The sequence below is a fragment of the Rhinopithecus roxellana genome, chromosome 18 (assembly GCF_007565055.1).
Source record: "Rhinopithecus roxellana isolate Shanxi Qingling chromosome 18, ASM756505v1, whole genome shotgun sequence".
Classification (NCBI taxonomy): Eukaryota; Metazoa; Chordata; class Mammalia; order Primates; family Cercopithecidae; genus Rhinopithecus; species Rhinopithecus roxellana.
Window position 1 is genome coordinate 12,968,681 of NC_044566.1, and position 18,059 is coordinate 12,986,739.

At 45.6% G+C, this 18,059-nt stretch overlaps 1 protein-coding gene and 1 non-coding gene across 2 annotated transcripts in view; one reads left to right on the forward strand and one right to left on the reverse strand.

The window, feature by feature from the left end:
• FKBP9 (FKBP prolyl isomerase 9) overlaps nt 1-18,059 on the reverse strand; it is a 53,852-nt gene that overhangs the window by 4,374 nt on the left and 31,419 nt on the right. Inside the window, exons 6-8 of the mRNA XM_010383453.2 lie at nt 16,839-16,984; nt 8,964-9,150; nt 2,300-2,445 (exon numbers count right to left, since the gene is read on the reverse strand). Coding sequence (XP_010381755.1) covers nt 2,300-2,445; nt 8,964-9,150; nt 16,839-16,984 — 479 coding nt within the window. The remainder of the gene's footprint in view (nt 1-2,299; nt 2,446-8,963; nt 9,151-16,838; nt 16,985-18,059) is intronic.
• LOC115894695 lies at nt 481-583 on the forward strand. The gene has a single exon (XR_004054826.1). It is a non-coding gene; the product is annotated as a U6 spliceosomal RNA (small nuclear RNA).

The following is an 18,059-nucleotide window of genomic DNA, read 5'->3' on the forward strand; positions in this document are numbered from 1 at the left end:
TAGGCAGCGGCCAGTTAATGAGTCATGAAATCAGTTTAAAGGGTGGTGACCAGCATTTTGTTATTTTTTAAATTAAGGAATAGAGTAGAGGCCAGGCATGATGGCTCATGCCTATAATTCCAGCACTCTGAGAGGCCAACTCGGGCAGATCACTTGAGATTAGGAGTTCAAGACCAGCCTGGCCAACATGGTGAAACCCCATCTCTACTAAAAATACAAAAATTAGCTGGGTGTGGTGGTGGGCACCTGTAGTCTCAGCTACTCGGGAAGCTGAGGCACGAGAATTGCTTGAACCAGGGAGGCAAACATTGCAGTGAGCTGAGATCATGCCATTGCACTCCAGCCTGGGCGACCGAGTGAGACTCCAACTCAAAAAAAAAAAAAAAAAAAAGGAACAGAATACTTTTTACCTGTAGAAAAGATAGGTATTGTGTCATATGAAACTTGAGTTTCAATTTTATATATAAAACTAAAAGTAATGCTTACTTCAGCAACACATACTAAAATTGGAACCATACAGAGAAGAATAGCATGACCCCCGTGCAAACAGGACATGCAAATTTGTGATGTGTTGATTAAAAATAAATAAATAAATGTGTATATGTGTAAATTATATGTTATACAGAATACAGATTGGGAAATACAATGTATTTCTTACTGCGTATCTTGTTGAAAAAAGTTTGAAAGCTGCTTGTAGAGACTACAATACAATGGTAAAACTTTTAAGTAAATCTAACAGCAGAACTTTTAGAATCGGAACAATATGCCTGAAGATGATAATCCAAGATTTGACTGTAAGCACAAATTCCAGAACAGTGTATACAGTATAGGCCCAAAGAAGTTATGTAAGTATGGAATATATAAAGGTAATGTGTATTATTCCAAATTATTGTATCTTGAGTATATGTTATATATAATATGTTACATATTATAATTATTAATAATATATCACAGAAAAAGTCTTAAAGAATATACAGTTTGTTTGTTTTTTTTTCCTGAGATGGAGTCTTGCTCTGTTGCCCAGGATGGAGTACAGTGGTGCGATCTCTGCTCAGTACAAGCTCCACCTCCTGGGTTCACACCATTCTCCTGCCTCAGCCTCCCGAGTGGCTGGGATTATAGGTGCCCGTCACCATGCCTAATATTTTGTACTTTTAGGAGAGACGGGGTTTCACTGTGTTAGTCAGAATGGTCTGGATCTCCTGCCCTTGTGATCCGCCCACCTTGGCCTCCCAAAGTGCTGGGATTACAGGCATGAGCCACCGCACCCGGCCAGAATATACAACAATTTTTAAAGGGTTTCTTCTGGGATTGGTAGGAAGAACAAATGTACTTTACAATTCTTTTACAGGAAAAAAATAACAATCCACAGTGACTATAATTGTTACCAGTTAGCTCTTCCTATCTCCTCCATGTCCGGATATCAGCAGTGTGAAAACACTGAAAACGAGGGGTTCCTGGGGCCAGGCATGGTGGCTCACACCAGTAATCCCAGGGCTTTGGGAGGCCCAAGCAGGAGAATTGCTTGAACCCAGGAGTTAAGACCAGCATGGGAAAGATAGCGAGACTCTGCCTCTAAAAAATAAAAAATTAGCCAGGCGAGGTGGTGCATGCCTGTAGTCCCAGCTACTCGGGAGACTGAGGTGGGAAGATTGCTTGAGCCCAGGAGTTCAAGGCTGCAGTTAGCCGTGATGGTGCCACTGCACTCCAGCCTGGGTGATAGAGAGAGACCCTGTCTCTGAAACAAACAAACAAACAAAAGTTATTGAATCCCCACGTGGAGGACACATTGTGGCTGAAATGATGGAGTAAAACATAACCACCGTGAGGATAAGGGAAAGCCAGTATTTCCAGAACTTGCAACTAATCTCTCCCAGAAGAAACTGTCTTTGACAGCCTATAGGCTCAGAAGTGAAAAGCAACGGCCTACAGCATTCTACCTGCCCCAGGAAACAGTTCCAGAAGGACGTGCTCAGTCTGACCCCAGAGAAACCTCCCAGGCAGCTCCCCCCCAGGCAGCTTCCCCCCGGGGACACCTCCCACACATGGGTCTGAAGATCCAAGATTTATTTCACGCAAACTAGTTCTCAAGAGGGTAACGGAGCATTGACATGGCTCACTGAATTCACAGGGGTCTCTAAACAAAAATGCTAAACCATTTTTTAAAAATAGAAACCACACACTCTTTGGGTATTACATGTAAGAAGCATGCTGTGATTCTAACTATGGCACCCCAAAACGCACAAAATTCCGATAGTAAGCGGGCCCCAAACACCCTTGAATACTGTTGCTCACTCACCCACGCCAGCTTCCCCATAGCCCAGGTGGGGCGGAATGATCACGGTCCGTTTCTCGCCAACACACATCTCTCTGAGACCCATGTCCATTCCCAGCACAACTTGCCCAGATCCCAGAACGATATTGTAAGTTTTGCCTAAATTCCACCTAAAATGAAACAGAAGAGCCTCATGTTAGGTCACCAACCCGTTGGCACTGAGAGTGTTCCCATGAGAAGAACACATCACTCCCAGGATATTTCTACCAAAGATATAAAAATCCCTATCTAATCACGAGGAAACATCAGACAAACACAAATCGGGGCACATGCAGAAAAATGTCTGGCTATCATCTTCAAAACTGTCAAGGCCATGAAAATCCAGGCAAGATTGTGGAAGTTCCAGAGTGGAGAAGCATAGTGGAATGAGGTCCTTTTTTCTTGAGCCCAGGAGGTGGAGGCTGCAGTTAGCCAAGATCGCACCCCTGCACTCCAGCCTGGGTGACAGAGTGAGACTGTCTCAAAAACAAAAACAAAACAAAAAAACCTTGAGTTTTGGATTTAGCAAGACCTGAGCTGGATTCCTGGTTCTGCCACTTAATTTGACCCTGAGAAATGTAATCTCTCAGTTATTTTATCTATGAAACGGAGACAACAAATATAGCTACCTCACAGGGATGTTTTAAATCGCAAATAACATGTTATGCTCGGCACAGTGGAGAGGAAGTACAAAGGGCTCAGTAAATGTTTGGCCTTGAAGCGTAAAGTGCTTATGTCTGTAACAGTCCGAGACTGGAAAAAAAAAAAAAAAAAAAAAAAAAAGACCACCAAGAGTTTAATTATCCTTGACGGCCATGGACCTCGGGGAGCCAGTTAAAAAGAAAGTTTGCGGCCGGGCGCGGTGGCTCACGCCTGTAATCCCAGCACTTTGGGAGGCCGAGACAGGCGGATCACAAGGTCAGGAGATCGAGACCATGGTGAAACCCCGTCTCTACTAAAAATACAAAAAATTAGCCGGGCGCGGTGGCGGGCGCCTGTAGTCCCAGCTACTCAGGAGGCTGAGGCAGGAGAATGGCGTGAACCCGGGAGGCGGAGCTTGCAGTGAGCCGAGATCGCGCCACTGCACTCCAGCCTGGGCGACAGAGCGAGACTCCGTCTCAAAAAAAAAAAAAAAAAAATTGCTCTATCACTTCAGTCACTACTAAAAATAAATCTACTCCAAAATCTATGCCATTCCTATCACTTCCTAAAGGCAAACAGCGTGTATGTTCTTTACTCCAAGAAGAAAAGATCCCTGACCCCCCTTGATGCCTATGAGCAGCTGGTGACAACATGGACGGGTGCCCCTTTGGGTCACATCCTCTTCTCAGGCTTCCTGGCCTCCCCTGGGCCCAGGGCAGCTGCTTCTTTCCCTTCTCCAGCTGATTACCAGCAAACCGAGACAGGGTTTGTGTTTTCCCACCTGGGAGGAACCCGAAACAAAGCCAACTCTGGTGAGGGATGCCTTGGGGGAGGGAGCCAACTCCCACTGCCTGCCTTTCTCTGGGGCTACTCCAGTTGCAAAGTCTTATGACAGAATATTCCAGAACTCACTTAGTCATCCAGGAATGCATGTTTCTTCTTCCTCCTTGAGGCCAGTTTAAACACGCACACGTAAGAAAATCCTCCAAGCAAACAATTTGTTGTCATGTGTCATCTCTGAACACACCACTCATTCTTTTTCCTCGGGTCCTGTGATTTTCTTTTTTTCTCTTTTAGGCAGTGTTTCTCTCAAACACCGTCCTCACTCCCACTGCGTGCTTCCTGGCCCCACCCACCGCAGGCCTGCAGCTTCCTGCCTGCTTCACCCTCCCCGGCTCACTCCCACTCCCCTCCTCCCCTCTAGGCAGCAGCTGCTGCCTTAGTCCTGATGAATGGGACCCAGCCCACACAGGGCTCCAGCTGGGATCAGATAGGCAGGTGCCGGCCAAGCTTTCCATTAGCCCACTATTTGAAGCTCACACCAGGAAGACACCAGCAGGGACGCCAGCCGCTACTCTTCCGCTGCAGATTTACATGTAATACAGAGGCTCTCAGAGTACAAAATGCACTTCCTGATAAGGAGCCCTGGCTCATGTGGCTCCCGAGTGCTCTGCCAGGATATTATGAGTCCTCCAAACACAAGCAGGAGGCAGGGAGACTGACTCTCCCCGCCCCGCATGAGAAGCAGATCCTGGACCCTCCTGAGAAGGAATTCCTTTGTTCACTCCCCACGCCCACTTCCCCTTTCCTCAGCCTCAGGATCAGAGGACAAAAATATGAACATCAGCAGGAGCAGTGACAGCAGCCACGGACCTTACAGACCCTTCTAACCTCATGGACCATTTTCACTCTTAGGAGCTCACTTGATTTAAAAGCACTGCAAGCCATGCCCCTTGCCTGCTGCCCTGCTTCCCGCTAGCTTCCAACCAATAACCAGTGGTTGGGATTTCTTTTTTTTTTTTTTTTTTTTTTTTGAGACGGAGTCTTACTCTGTCGCCGGGGCTGGAGTGCAGTGGCCGGATCTCAGCTCACTGCAAGCTCCGCCTCCCGGGTTCACGCCATTCTCCTGCCTCAGCCTCCCGGGTAGCTGGGACTACAGGCGCCCGCCACCTCGCCCGGCTAGTTTTTTCTATTTTTTAGTAGAGACGGGGTTTCACCGTGTTAGCCTGGATGGTCTGGATCTCCTGACCTCGTGATCCGCCCGTCTCGGCCTCCCAAAGTGCTGGGATTACAGGCTTGAGCCACCGCGTCTTTGCAAGGTCTGTTGTAAGCCAGGTCCCTGTAAATCTGGGCCCTGGAAGCTATGCACATATTTCACTGATTCTAAAATGCATATTTTTTCACAGTTTAACCTCTCTATAATTAGGATACATTTTATGACTGACAGTATGTCATCTGTCAGCGTTTTTACTTGGTCAGAGATACATGAAATGTTTCCATCACACTCTTTCGAGTTGATGAAATACATTAAATGCATTCGCATACAGGATCCCGTAGTCCCAGAGGGAGAACTCTCAGTATATCCATCCATAGGGTCTTTTCTTTTTCTTTCCTTTCGGAGACAGAATCTCACTCTGTCGCTCAGGCTGGAGTGCAGCGGCGTAATCTCGGCTCACTACAACCTCTGCCTCCCAGATTCAAGCGATTCTCCTGCCGCCTCTTGAGTAGCTGGGATTACAGGTACGTGCCACCATGCCCAGCTAATTTTTGTATTTTTAATACAGGGTTTCACCATGTTGGCCAGGCTGGTCAAACTCCACAGCCACAGAGTCGCCCAAAGCTAGAAGGCAGAGGGACAGGTGGAAGGAAGAGAGGACCCCGCACATCCAGAATCAATGCAGTAGCACGTACCTGCTTATGCAAAGCTTTTTTCTCCCAAAGACCAAACTTAGGAAACTAAGTCAGGCTCAGTACAAAAATGGATATATAAAAACTGCTGAAATTAGTCGGGCTTGGTGGCTCACACCTGTAATCCCAAATCTTTGGACAGCTGAGGCGAGAGAATCTCTTGAGTCCAGGAGCTTAAGGTTAAAGCAAGCCCTGATTTCGCCACTGCTCACAGAGCCCCGTCTCTAAAAAAAAATTTTTTAATGCTGAAAATGTTTCTTTCCCAAAGAAGAGAATATAATATTAACTTACAGATACATCTGAAGATTCAGGTTCACAAAGCTCCTTCTACACGCCTGATATTAGTTTATGCTGTTGGTTCCTATTTAACATATTCTCAGATTTATCTCAATCAATGAACATTTATACAATGCTGCTTTGGTTCTATGCTCTGGCCAAGGTGTAGAGCATAAAAATGTAAATAAATACATTGGGTGTCCCTAAGGTATTTACAGCAACAGAGGTAGAAACAAAACTAAAAGACAGGTAATGCATGAAGTGTTACGAGACTACAGAAGCAGAAGCAGTTGATCCTTCTAGGAATGAAGGAAAGATTTTGAGAAAAAAATGTAACATTTAAGCCAGGGCAGAAGTTGGCCAGAAAAAGGAAGAACAGCAACAACCTGCACTACTGCACATGGCAGCCCTGGAAGGTGGAAGATGGGCCCTAGCGGAAGAGACTGGTGAGGCAGAACGGAGCCGACAGAGAGCCTTATGTGCCAGACTCCGGAGTCCAGCCTTTATCTGTGCATCAATTTCTTTTTCTTTTTTTTTCTTTTTTTTTTTTTTTTTGAGATGGAGTCTTGCTCTGTCGCCAGGCTGGAGTGCAGTGACACGATCTCGGCTCACTGCAACCTCCGCCTTCCGAGGTTCAAGCAATTCTCCTGCCTCAGCCTCCTGAGTAGCTGGAATTACAGGTGCCCGCCACCATGCCCAGCTAATTTTTATATATTTAGTAGAGACGGGATTTCACTAAGTTGGCCAGGATGGTCTTGATCTCTTGACCTCATGATCCGCCCACCTCGGCCTGCCAAAGTGCTAGGATTACAGGCATGAGCCACCGCGCCCAGCCTCTGTGAGTCAATTTTTAAAGAAAGCAGTTCAGCTGGGCATGATAGCTCAAACCTGTAACTCCAGCACTTTGGGAGGCCAAGATGGGAGTATCATTTGAGGTCAGGAGTTCGAGACCACCCTCGGAAACATAGTGAGAACCACCCCCCCATCTCTAAAAAAAAATTTAAAAATTAACCTGGGCCAGATGCAGTGACTCACACCTGTAATCCTACCACTTTGGGAGACTGAGGCAGGAGGATCACCTGAACCCAGGAGTTTGAGACCAGCCAGGGCAACATGGTAAAACCTCCTCTCTGCTAAAAATTAAACAAAATTAGCCAAGTATAGTGGTGCGTGCCTGTAATCCCAGCTACTTGGAAGGCTGAAGCATGAAGATCGCTTGACCCCAGGAGATAGACGTTGCAATGAGCTATGATCATGCCACTGCACTCCAGCCTGGGCAACAGAGCAAGACCCTGTCTCAAAACATAAAAATTAGCCAGGTGTGGTGGCACATGCCTGTGGTCTCATCTACTTGGGAGGCTGAAGTGAGAGGACTGCTTGAGTCCAGGAGGTCGAGGCTGCAGTGAGCTATGGTCACTTCCCTCATTCCACCCTGGGTGACAGAGTGAGACCCTGCAAGAAAGAAAAGAAAGAGAAAAGAGAAGAGAAGAAAAGAGGAGAGGAGAGGAGAGAGGAGGCTGGGCACAGTGGCTCACACCTGTAATCCCAGCAATTTGGGAGGCCGAGGTGGGCGGATCACCTGAGGTCAGGAGTTCGAGACCAGCCTGGCCAACATGGTAAAACCCCATCTCTACTAAAAATATAAAAAATTAGCTGGGTGTGATGGTGCGCACCTGTAGTCCCAGCTACTCGGCAGGCTGAGGCATGAGAATTGTTTGAACCCAGGAGGCGGAGGTTGCAGTGAGTCGAGATCACGCCACTGTATTCTAGCTTGGGTGACAGAGTGGGACACCATCCCCCCACCCAAAAAAAAAAAAAGAAAAGAAAAGGAAAGAAAGAAAGAGAGAAAGAGAGAAAGGGAGGGAGGGAGGGAGGGAGGGAGGGAGGGAGGAAGGAAGGAAGGAAGGAAGGAAAGAAGGAAAGAAAGGAAGGAAGGACAGAAGGAAGGAAGGAAGGAAGGAAGGAAGGAAGGAAGGAAGGAAGGAAGGAAGGAAGGAAGGAAGGAAGGAAAGAAGGAAAGAAAGGAAGGAAGGACAGAAGGAAGGAAGGAAGGGAAGGAGACGGGAAGAAAGAAAAGAAAGGAAGAAAGAAAGCGAGGGAAAGAAAAGAGAGAAAGAAAAGGAAGGAAGGGAGGGAGGCAGGGAGGAAGGGAGGGAGGGAGGGAGTTAGGCGTGGTGGCTCATGCCTGTAATCCTAGCACTTTGGGAGGCTGGGGAGGGTGGATCACTTGAGGCCAGGAGTTCAAGACCAGCTTAGCCAACACAGTGAAACCCCATCTCTACTAAAAATACAAAAATTAGGCAGGTATGGTGGTGCATGTCTGTAATCCCAGCTACTTGGGAGGGTGAGGCGGGAGGATCACTTGAACCTGGAAGGCAGAGGATGCAGTGAGCTGAGATAGTGCCACTGCACTCCAGCCTGGGTGAGACAGTGAGACTCTGTCTCAAAAAGAAAAAAGAAAAGAGGAGAGAAGAAAAAAGAAAAAAAAGAAAGAGAGAGAGAAAGAGAAAGAAAGAAAGAAAGAGAGAGAGAGAGAGAGAGAGAAAGAAAGAAAGAAAGAAAGAAAGAAAGAAAGAAAGAAAGAAAGAAAGAAAGAAAGAAAAAGAAAGAAAGAAAGAAAGAAAGAAAGAAAGAAAGAAAAAAGAAAAGAAAGAAAGAGAAAAGACAAGAAAGAAAGAAAAGACAAGAGGGAGGGAGGGAGGGAGAGAGGGAGGGAGGGAGGAAGGAAGGAATGAAGGAAGGAAGGAAGGAAGGAAGGAACGAAGGAAGGAAGGAAGGAAAGAAAGAAAGACAGCAGTTATATGATCGGATCTGCTTGTCAGAAAGACAATTTCATGGGGTGAAAAATGACCTGGAGCAGGGAAAGACCATGAATCGGAAACTTCACATGATGCACCCGAGCAGTGATGCAGGCGTGAGCTATGCCGTGGGACGGCATGGAGATAAAAGCTCTCAACCAGCATCTACCCAAGAGAGGAGGATAGTGGGAGCATGCGACTGTCACCCTCCAGGCTCACTCCCACGCCATTCTGGTTGCCCTTACGTGGAGTCCAGCAGGGTCCCATCCAGAAGCGAGGCATTGTAGTGATATTTGAGGTAATCTCCCTTCTTACTCAGCACTGAGCAGTCGGGGGGTTTGTAGTGGGAGGTGATGCTGATGGAGTCCGAAGGGTTGTGGAAATCGATCACATGGATGTCAAACACCAGCACAGCCGAGCCGGGGATATTCCCTAAAAGACAGACATGGGGAATTAATGAATGCCCCCTGCAGGCTGCAGCACACAGGTCTCCCCAGTATCACCAGGTATGTCCTCAAGGCCCTCCAAGTGAAGAAAACGGGCACCCAGATACGAAACCCTAGGAGGACTCCAAGACTGATGCTGAAAGGGCCATTAGATGTAACCTCATCCTCATTTTACAGGTCGATAAATGGAGGCACAGATTTGCCCTGGGTCCCACAGCCCATAACGAGCAGTTTGGACTAAAATTCAAGACTATGGAATATTGCCCCATGGCATCGTTCAGCCTGAAAGACAAGTAGCTAAGTTGATCACAAATGAGGAAACTCAAACCCAGCCAAATTAACACTTGCCCCTCGCCCACCGGAAGTAAGAAGTGGGGTGAGGAAATCAGCCGCAGAGTGAAATCACTCCAATGTCCGACCACTGCTCAAGAAAAGCATAACGGCCGGGCGCGGTGGCTCAAGCCTGTAATCCCAGCACTTAGGGAGGCCGAGACGGGCGGATCACGAGGTCAGGAGATCGAGACCATCCTGGCTAACACGGTGAAACCCCGTCTCTACTAAAAATACAAAAAACTAGCCGGGCGAGGTGATGGGCGCCTGTAGTCCCAGCTACTCAGGAGGCTGAGGCAGGAGAATGGCGTGAACCCGGGAGGCGGAGCTTGCAGTGAGCTGAGAACTGGCCACTGCACTCCAGCCTGGGCGACAGAGTGAGACTCCGTCTCAAAAAAAAAAAAAAAAAGAAAAGAAAGAAAAGCATAACATAAACTTCGTAAAGAAAGACACCTCTCCCTCATGATCGTACACCTAACAGTCACAGGTGCTTTTAGAATACATCCTATTTGGTCTATACTAAATTATTAATTAACTTTTCCATAATTTCCACTTTTGAAGACAGTAGCTCACATCTGAATAATGTTTTACAGTTTGCCAAAGTATTTTTCACCTACATTTTCCCTTTAAGTCCCTGCAGCAACCTTACGGGGTAGGCATGGCCATAACACCAGGAATGTAACGACAGCTTTCCAGGAGCATGGGGGACAGTTAAACATATGCATCAGTTGTAATACGCCCCCCAGCCCAAATCATTTCAGAGAAGTTTAAATGTAAAATATTTTTAAATCATGTTACCTAGAGTGAAGGACATATTTTATTATCATCAGCATTTTACATATAAGAAAACCAACTCAGGTTAGGTATGGTGGTGGCTCATGCCTGTAATCTCAACTCTGGGAGGCCGAGGTGGGAGGATCACTTGAGGCCAGTGGTTCAAGACCAGCCTGGGCAACACAGCCAAATGTCTCTACAAAAAAATTAGCTGGGCGTGGTGGTGAGCACTTGTAGTCCCAGATACTCGGGAGACTGAGGCAGGAGAATTGCTTGAGGCCAGGAGGTCAAGGCTACAGTGAGCTAGGATTGCACCACTGTACTCTAGCCTGGACAACAGAGTGAGACTGTGTCCTCAAAAAAGAAAGAAAGAAAGGAAAGAAAAACTCAGACATGATATTACTTATTCAAGAGAATAACACAGCTAATGACAAAATTCAGATAGAGATATACAAACACCAACAGCCCCTCCTCACCTCCCATCCCCACACGCACTTTTCTGTGTCTCTTTCTTGATTGGTCTCTCTCCTATCTCTCTCTCTAACAGAAACACACTCACGCTCATATTTAATAGGCGTTTATTGAGTACCAAGCACTCTTCTAAATTAAACATGTATTGTTTAATTCTCATTAAAATCCTGAGAAAACTGAGGTACAAATTTTGGGGCTGGCCAAAGGTAAAGGTAATAATTTGAGAAGCGTGTGCTTTATAGCAGAACACAGGTGCCTGCTACTCACTCATAACAGGGGCTGCTGGTGTGGGTGGAGTGGGGTGCAGGTTCCTTCCCACAGGAACCAGGAAATACAGACTGCCATTGGCCAGAAGGCTGCTCAGAGCCAGGGCCACGGACGGCTCTGTGTGGGAAGCTAACACACGTGGACGGGGTGGGTGTCTGCAGAGGCAGATCTATGGTTTCTCAACCTTGGCAACCCATTAAAATCACCTGGGAATGAACCCAAAAACATTATGCTAAGTGAAAGAAGCCAGACACAAAAGGCTGGCTTCTTTGCCAGCACTGGGGGAGGGGGTGGATGGGAAGAGGGTATGGAGAGTGACCGCTAATGGTTATGGGTTAGTTTTTGGAGTGATGAAAATGTGCTGGAATTAGGTAGAGGTAATAGTTGTTACCTGGTTAATATACTAAAAACAACTAAATTGTAAACTTTAACATGATTACTTTTATAGTATGTGAATTATATTTCAATAAAACATCAAATAAAAATATCTCTCTTGGGTATATACACAAAGGAATTGAAACTAGAGATGCAAACAGATATTTGTACACTCATATTCACAGAAGCATTAAGCATTATTCACAATAGACAAAAAGTAGAAACAGCCCAAGTGTTCACCACCAGAGGAACTGATCAACAAAATGTAGCATATACATCCAATGGAATATTCATTCAGCAATAAAAAGGAATGAAATTTATTAGCCAGAAAACAGGAATTAATTTTTTTTTTTTTTTTTTTTTTTTGAGATGGAGTCTTGCTCTGTCATCCAGGCTGGAGAGCAGTGGTGTGATCTCAGCTCACTGCAACCTCTGTCCCCCGGATTCAAGCAATTCCCCTGCCTCAGCTGATATTACAGACGTACCACCACACCACAAAATTTTTGTGTTTTTAGTAGAGACAGGGTTTGACCATGTTGGCCAGGCTGATCTTGAACTCCTGACCTCAGGTGATCCACCTGCTTCAGCCTCCCAAAGTGCTGGGATTACAGGCATGAGCCACTGCGCCCAGCTTGAAATTTTGATAAATGCTAAAATATAAACAGACCTTGAAAACAGTATGCTAAGTAAAATAAGACAGACATAGAAAGAGAAATATTATATGATTCCACTTAAATGAGGCACTTAGAATAGGCAAATTGGTAGAGACAGAAAGAAAGGTGGTTGTCAGAGGTTGGGGGGAGGGAGGAATCGGGAGTTATTGTGTAATGGGTTTATGTTGGGGATGATAAAAGAGTTTTGAGTGTAGATGGTAGTAATGGTTATACAACATTGTGAATATATTTGAGGCCACTAAACTGTACACTTAAAATGGTAAAGATGTTAAGTATATTTTACCACAGATTTTAAAAACTTCTAACACTGAGCTAAGCAGTCACCAAATTTTGTCAATTCAAATATAATCTCCCCTCCAAGATGCATTCAGGTGCAGGGCCTTCTCCTTTTGCAGGGCAAAAAGGAATGCATCTGGAACCACCCACATCCCTGGGATCTGATGTCAGCAGTCAAATGAACTCAGTCTCTCAGGCCCCGAGGATTCCAGGCACAAGAATTCCAACCAGTGTAGAGGTCGATACACACCCAATCAAGAAACCATGTAGCTTCAGGTGGGTATGTCAGCTGCTAGGAAGTGAACGTGAGTCAGTCTACCAGGTGCCTGATAACCTCTGAGGCACACACATTATTGAGGGTGTCAACAAGGAAACACTCTCTGTGTGCGTAGGAAGTTTTGTTTGTGTTTCTCTCTGCAGAATCCCTAACACCGTGAGCAGGGCCTGGTCATGAAGAAACTCAATAAATCTTTGATGGATGGATAGATGGAGTTTCTTGGCCTGCAAAAACGAAGATCAGAACTTTGAACCATAGACCCCACCTACCCCAGGCAGCACCAAGGCCTCGAACCTCTATTCCTCTATCTTGGTCTGACTTCCACAAAGCTATTTGTAGATTAAGTATAGAAATGAGCGCTGACCAGCAAAAAGGCAGTAATAGTCCAACGTGGCCCCAACACCAGCCTCCTCTCTGTATAAACCCTTAACCAGTGCAGAAGTCATCATTCTGTTCTCACCATGAGGATGCCTCCCTCAGAAGAGACACAGATGACAAAAACTTAAAGCAGCCAACAGCGCACCCAAGAAACTCTGTAGCTCCCTCTGAGGGGGGTGGGTTTCCTCTGAGGGGGGTGGGTTTCTGTGGGGGGGTGGGTTTCCTCTGAGGGGGTGGGTTTCCTCTGCGGGGGTGGGTTTCTTCTGAGGGGAGTGGGTTTCCTCTGAGGAAGGTGGGTTTCCTCTGAGTGGGTGTGCTTCCTCTGAGAGCTCTGGGACTTCTGGTTTGAGGTCTCGGTTCTCCACATGTAGGTATCAACAAGTCACTACCTAATGGGGACGCATTCTTTCTGTCTGTCTAGGACACACATGGGTCAGACAGCCCTGGGTCCAATTCCAGCTCCATCATGGATTAGCTATTGTGGCCTTGGACACATGGGTAGAACTCTCTGGGCCTCATTATCTTTCTAAACAATGAGGGTAATGATGCCTCAGAAGACTTGTTTCCAGGTTTGAATGAGTTCATGTGCAAGAAGTCCCAGACACACTTTGGGTAAAAATGTCATTTATTAACTTTCCTCTCTTTCCTAAAAGGGTGTTCAAAAGGTAATCTGGAAGTTGAGTAACAGCAAGCTATCGATGAAGTGAAGCTTACACAACCTCGCAGGCAGAATCCATTCCCCACTTTGAGGCTGCAAACCCATCCAAATGCCCTAATTTCAGGGCTGACCCAGGGAACAAAGCAGATGGCAGAAAGATCCAGAACCTCTCCCAGGAGGCCTACCCTTTCTCCTCCACCAATCTTGCAGGGGAAAATGGCTGTGACAGAATGAAATGCTGATAAACGCTGAGAGCACAGGGACAGCCCACAATTCATTCCTTCCACAAATATTTGCCAAACATTCACAATGTGCCTGGCCCCGTGGTATGTAGTGAAGAAGTCATCCTGACCCCTCTCGGCTCAGCCCCTCAGGGATCAGCAGGGGTTCCTATGTAACCCCCACAAAGAGGCCAAGGGTGCTGATCAAGAGAGGACAGAGGCAGACCCCACTCAAGAGCACTTGGAGTTTATACCTCAGGGTCACTCAGGGTGCCTCCTCCCACAGCAATGTGATTCAGGATGAAGCAGTCTCATTGCGCAGAAAATTTATGAGCCTTCGGCTGCTTCCCAGAGCCTTATATAATTCTTTGCAGAGCTCTGTCTCATACTTGATAGAAAGCCAAGAGGAAAAAAAGTAATTTAAGCAAATGTTTTCCATCAATGCATTCTTTTTAAAGAAAGGAAAGATTAGCCCTCAGGCCATAATGAAACAAGAACACTCAGAAAGTATTTATCTGTTTCTGTTTATATTTGACTAGAAGTAGAAATCTACACAGTAAAAAGCAATAGAGCATCAAGACACTAGACAAGCAGGACGTGTGAAGAAAGGCCTGTCGAATGGATCTTAAGCTGTGATCTGCTGTGGTTTAATCAATCAGAAATTTAAGTCAGGGAGAAAAAAATATTTCTCCATGGTACAACCTACTTTCCAACCAACTTGACATTTCTTGGATCCTCTGGGATGAACACTACGGGGAAAACTCTCAAGATCCATATGATGTATCAACAAAAAACAGAACAGAACTAACAAAATAAATGTACAGCCAACAAGGCCAGCCTCCATCAGCAAAAGAATACGAAAACAAAATAAATACTCCATCAACTATTTCTAAGCGAAGGAGCAGCCATTAAAATACATAGCATAGAAAGTTGTTCACAACACTATGTTGTTCACCACAAATTGGGTGAAGAGAGAAATCACAAAGTAATACACATAGACAATCCCATGTTTGTCCGTATTGATTAGTGTAGGTGGGCATTTTTTTTTTTAATCTATACATACACTCAAAGGTATAGAAGGATGTTCACTTCATGGCTGCATTTGTTTCCTACTGTGGCTGCAGCAAATTACCACAAACTTGTTGGCTTAAAACAACACAAATGGATTCCCTTAATTCTGGAAGGCAGAAGCATAAATTCAAGGTATTGTTAGGGATTTGTTCCTTTTGGAGGCTGCTGGGGAGAATGTATTTCCTACCTTTTCCAGTCTCTCAGGGCCACCTTCATTCCCTGACAGGGTCCTCCTTCTGTATCTTCTAAGTCAGCAGTTTAGCACTTTTTCCCTGGTCTGACCGCCTGCCTCCCTTTTACAAGGACTGTTGCAAGTATTGTGAGGCCACCTGGATAATCCAGGATACTATTCCCATCTCAAGATCCTTAATCAAATCTGTAAAGTCCCTTTTAATATGGTAACAGGAGGCTAGGCATGGTGGCTCACACCTGTCATCCCACACTTCGGAACGCCAAGGTGGGAGGATTGCTTGAGCTCAGGAGTTCCAGACAAGCTTGGGAAACATAGTGAGACCATGTCTGTCTTTACAAAAAAAAAAATTGTTTTTGAATTAGCTGTGCATGGTAGCACACACAGGTAGTCCTAGCTACTCAGAAGGCGGATGCAGGAGGATCACTTTAACACAAAAGCTGAAGGCTGCAGTGAGTTAGGATCTTACCTTACCACTGCACTCCAGCCTGGGCAACAGAACAAGACTTTGTCTCAAAACAAAATAAATAAATAAAGTAAGGTAACATACTCACAGGTTCTGGGGATTAGAACATAGACACTTTGAGGGGCTGAATATTCTGCCTACTAGATTAAGATTAACAATATTTATTTCTGGCAGGGCATGACGCTCATATCTATAATCCCAGCACTTTGGGAAGCCAAGGCAGGCAGATCACTTGAGGCCAGGAGTTTGAGACTAGCCTGGCGAACATAGTGAAACACCATTTCTACTGAAAATTTTTTAAAAAATTAGCCAGGTGTGGTGGCACATGCCTGTAGTCCCAGCTACTTGGGAGGCTAAGTCACGAGACTCACCTGAACCCAGGAAGCAGAGGTTGCAATGAGCCGAGATCGTGCCACTGTACTCCAGCCTGGGTGACAGAATGAGACTCTATCTCAAAAAAAAAAAAAAAGTAAAAAAGAAAAACAAAGGAAAAAAATATTTATTTCTGGGTGGCAGGATTTCTTTGCTTACCTGTATTTTCTTTTTCTAAAGTCAACATGTATGATTTGTGTAACTTTTAAAAAGAAGTGAGGTATGAGGGTGACAAAAATGTTCTAAAACAGGATTATAATGATAGTTGCATAACCCACTAAATTTTCTAAAAGTCATTAAATTGTATACTTAAATGGGTGAATTTTATAACATATAAAAGAAAAACCAAAGAGGGGCTTTTGCACTTACTTTCAAATGGTTCAGCCCAAAATAAATACATAAATATAAAAAGATCAAATATAGCAAAATGTTAACAACTGGCAAAACAAAGTGGAATTCACTATAAAGTGCTTTCAACTTTGGTGTAGGATTTAACATTTTCAAAAGGTAAAGGAAAATGGGCAGAGAAACAAGGAGAAAGAACAGGACAACTCTAGAAACTAAATCTATTTGGGCATTCCAGTCTTGGGCTGGACTTTAGCTTCAATATTTTGGCTCTCAAGAAGCTGTGTACAGGGTGTGGTGGTGCATGCCTGTAGTGCCAGCTACTCCGAAGGCTGAGGCAAGAGGATCACTTGAGGCCAAGAGTTCCAGGCCATAGTATGCAATGATCACACACTACACTTTCCAGTCTGGGCAACAGAGGGAGACCCCATCTCAAAAAAAAAAAGAAGAAAAAGAAAAAGAAGCCCTGTTCCAAGCAATGTGGAAGCAGCCACAGCTAGTGAGGAAGGCGGGTGATGCTGATGCTCACCTCTTCCTTCCTCTCCATACCCCAGGTGAGGAGGGACCACAATCCTTCGCTTCTCTCCAATGCAAACACCAAGTAGACCTTCATCCATCCCAGGAATCACGTAGCCCTGCCCAATGTACGTGTCAAACGTGCGGTTCCGAGAGTAGCTAGAAAAGAAGAAAGGAAAGAAAGAGGTCATTCATAAGGGCCTCCACAGCAGTTGTGCAAATTAGTTGGGACAGAGATGCAAAAGCACACAGAGGCCTCCAGACTCCAGAACAGCGTAAACCATAGCATCTGAGGACACAGCCAAGAAACATGCTCCCCTGGAAGGGTAAATAGGAACCCCCACACAGCATGTGAACAGCCACCTGCAGAGACATGCTGTGTGGCCCTCTGGTTTAGTCAGGTTATGAATGCAGTGTGGGTTGAGAAGCACCACACAGAAATGGAGCTAATGTAAATTGAACAGTATGCTTTCTTTTTCTGAGTCAAGGTCTCACTCTGTCACCCAGGCTAGTGTGCAGTGTGGCACCATCACAGACAGCTCACTGCAGCCTCAATCTCCCAGGCTCAAGCAATCCTCCCACCTCAGCCTCCCAAGTAGCTGGGACCAGAAGCACGTGCTACTATGCCTAGCTAATAAAATATATATATATATTTTTTTGTAGAGACAGAGTCCCACTATGTCGCTCAGGCTGGTCCTGAGCTCCTGGATCAAGTGATCCTCCTGCCTCGGCCTCCCAAAGTGCTGGGTTGACAGGCATGAGCCACCATGCCCAGCCTGTATACTTGATAACCATGTCAAGTTAATGAAAACAATCAAGCTCTCAACCAGCCTGGGCAACATGGCAAAACTCTGTTACTACAAAATTACAAAAATTAGCTGGGTGTGGTGGCACACACCAATAGTCCCAGCTACTCAGGAGGCTGAAGTCAGAGGACTGCCTGAGCCGGAGAGGTTGAGGTTGCAGTGAGCCAAGATCACAACACTGCACTCCAGCCTGGGTGACAGAGTGGGACCCTGTCTTGAAAACAAAAAACAAAACAGAAAACAGAATCGAACGGAGCCCTTATCAGAAACTACAAATGTGTCACAAGGACAATGTCTCCAATATCTAAAGAGAAGATATCTGCACATGTGGGATGTGAATATTCTGTTTTTATTTTTTAATTACTTTTTTTTTTTTTTTTTTGAGACAGGATCTTGCTCTGTCTCCCAGGCTGGAGTGAAGTGGTCTG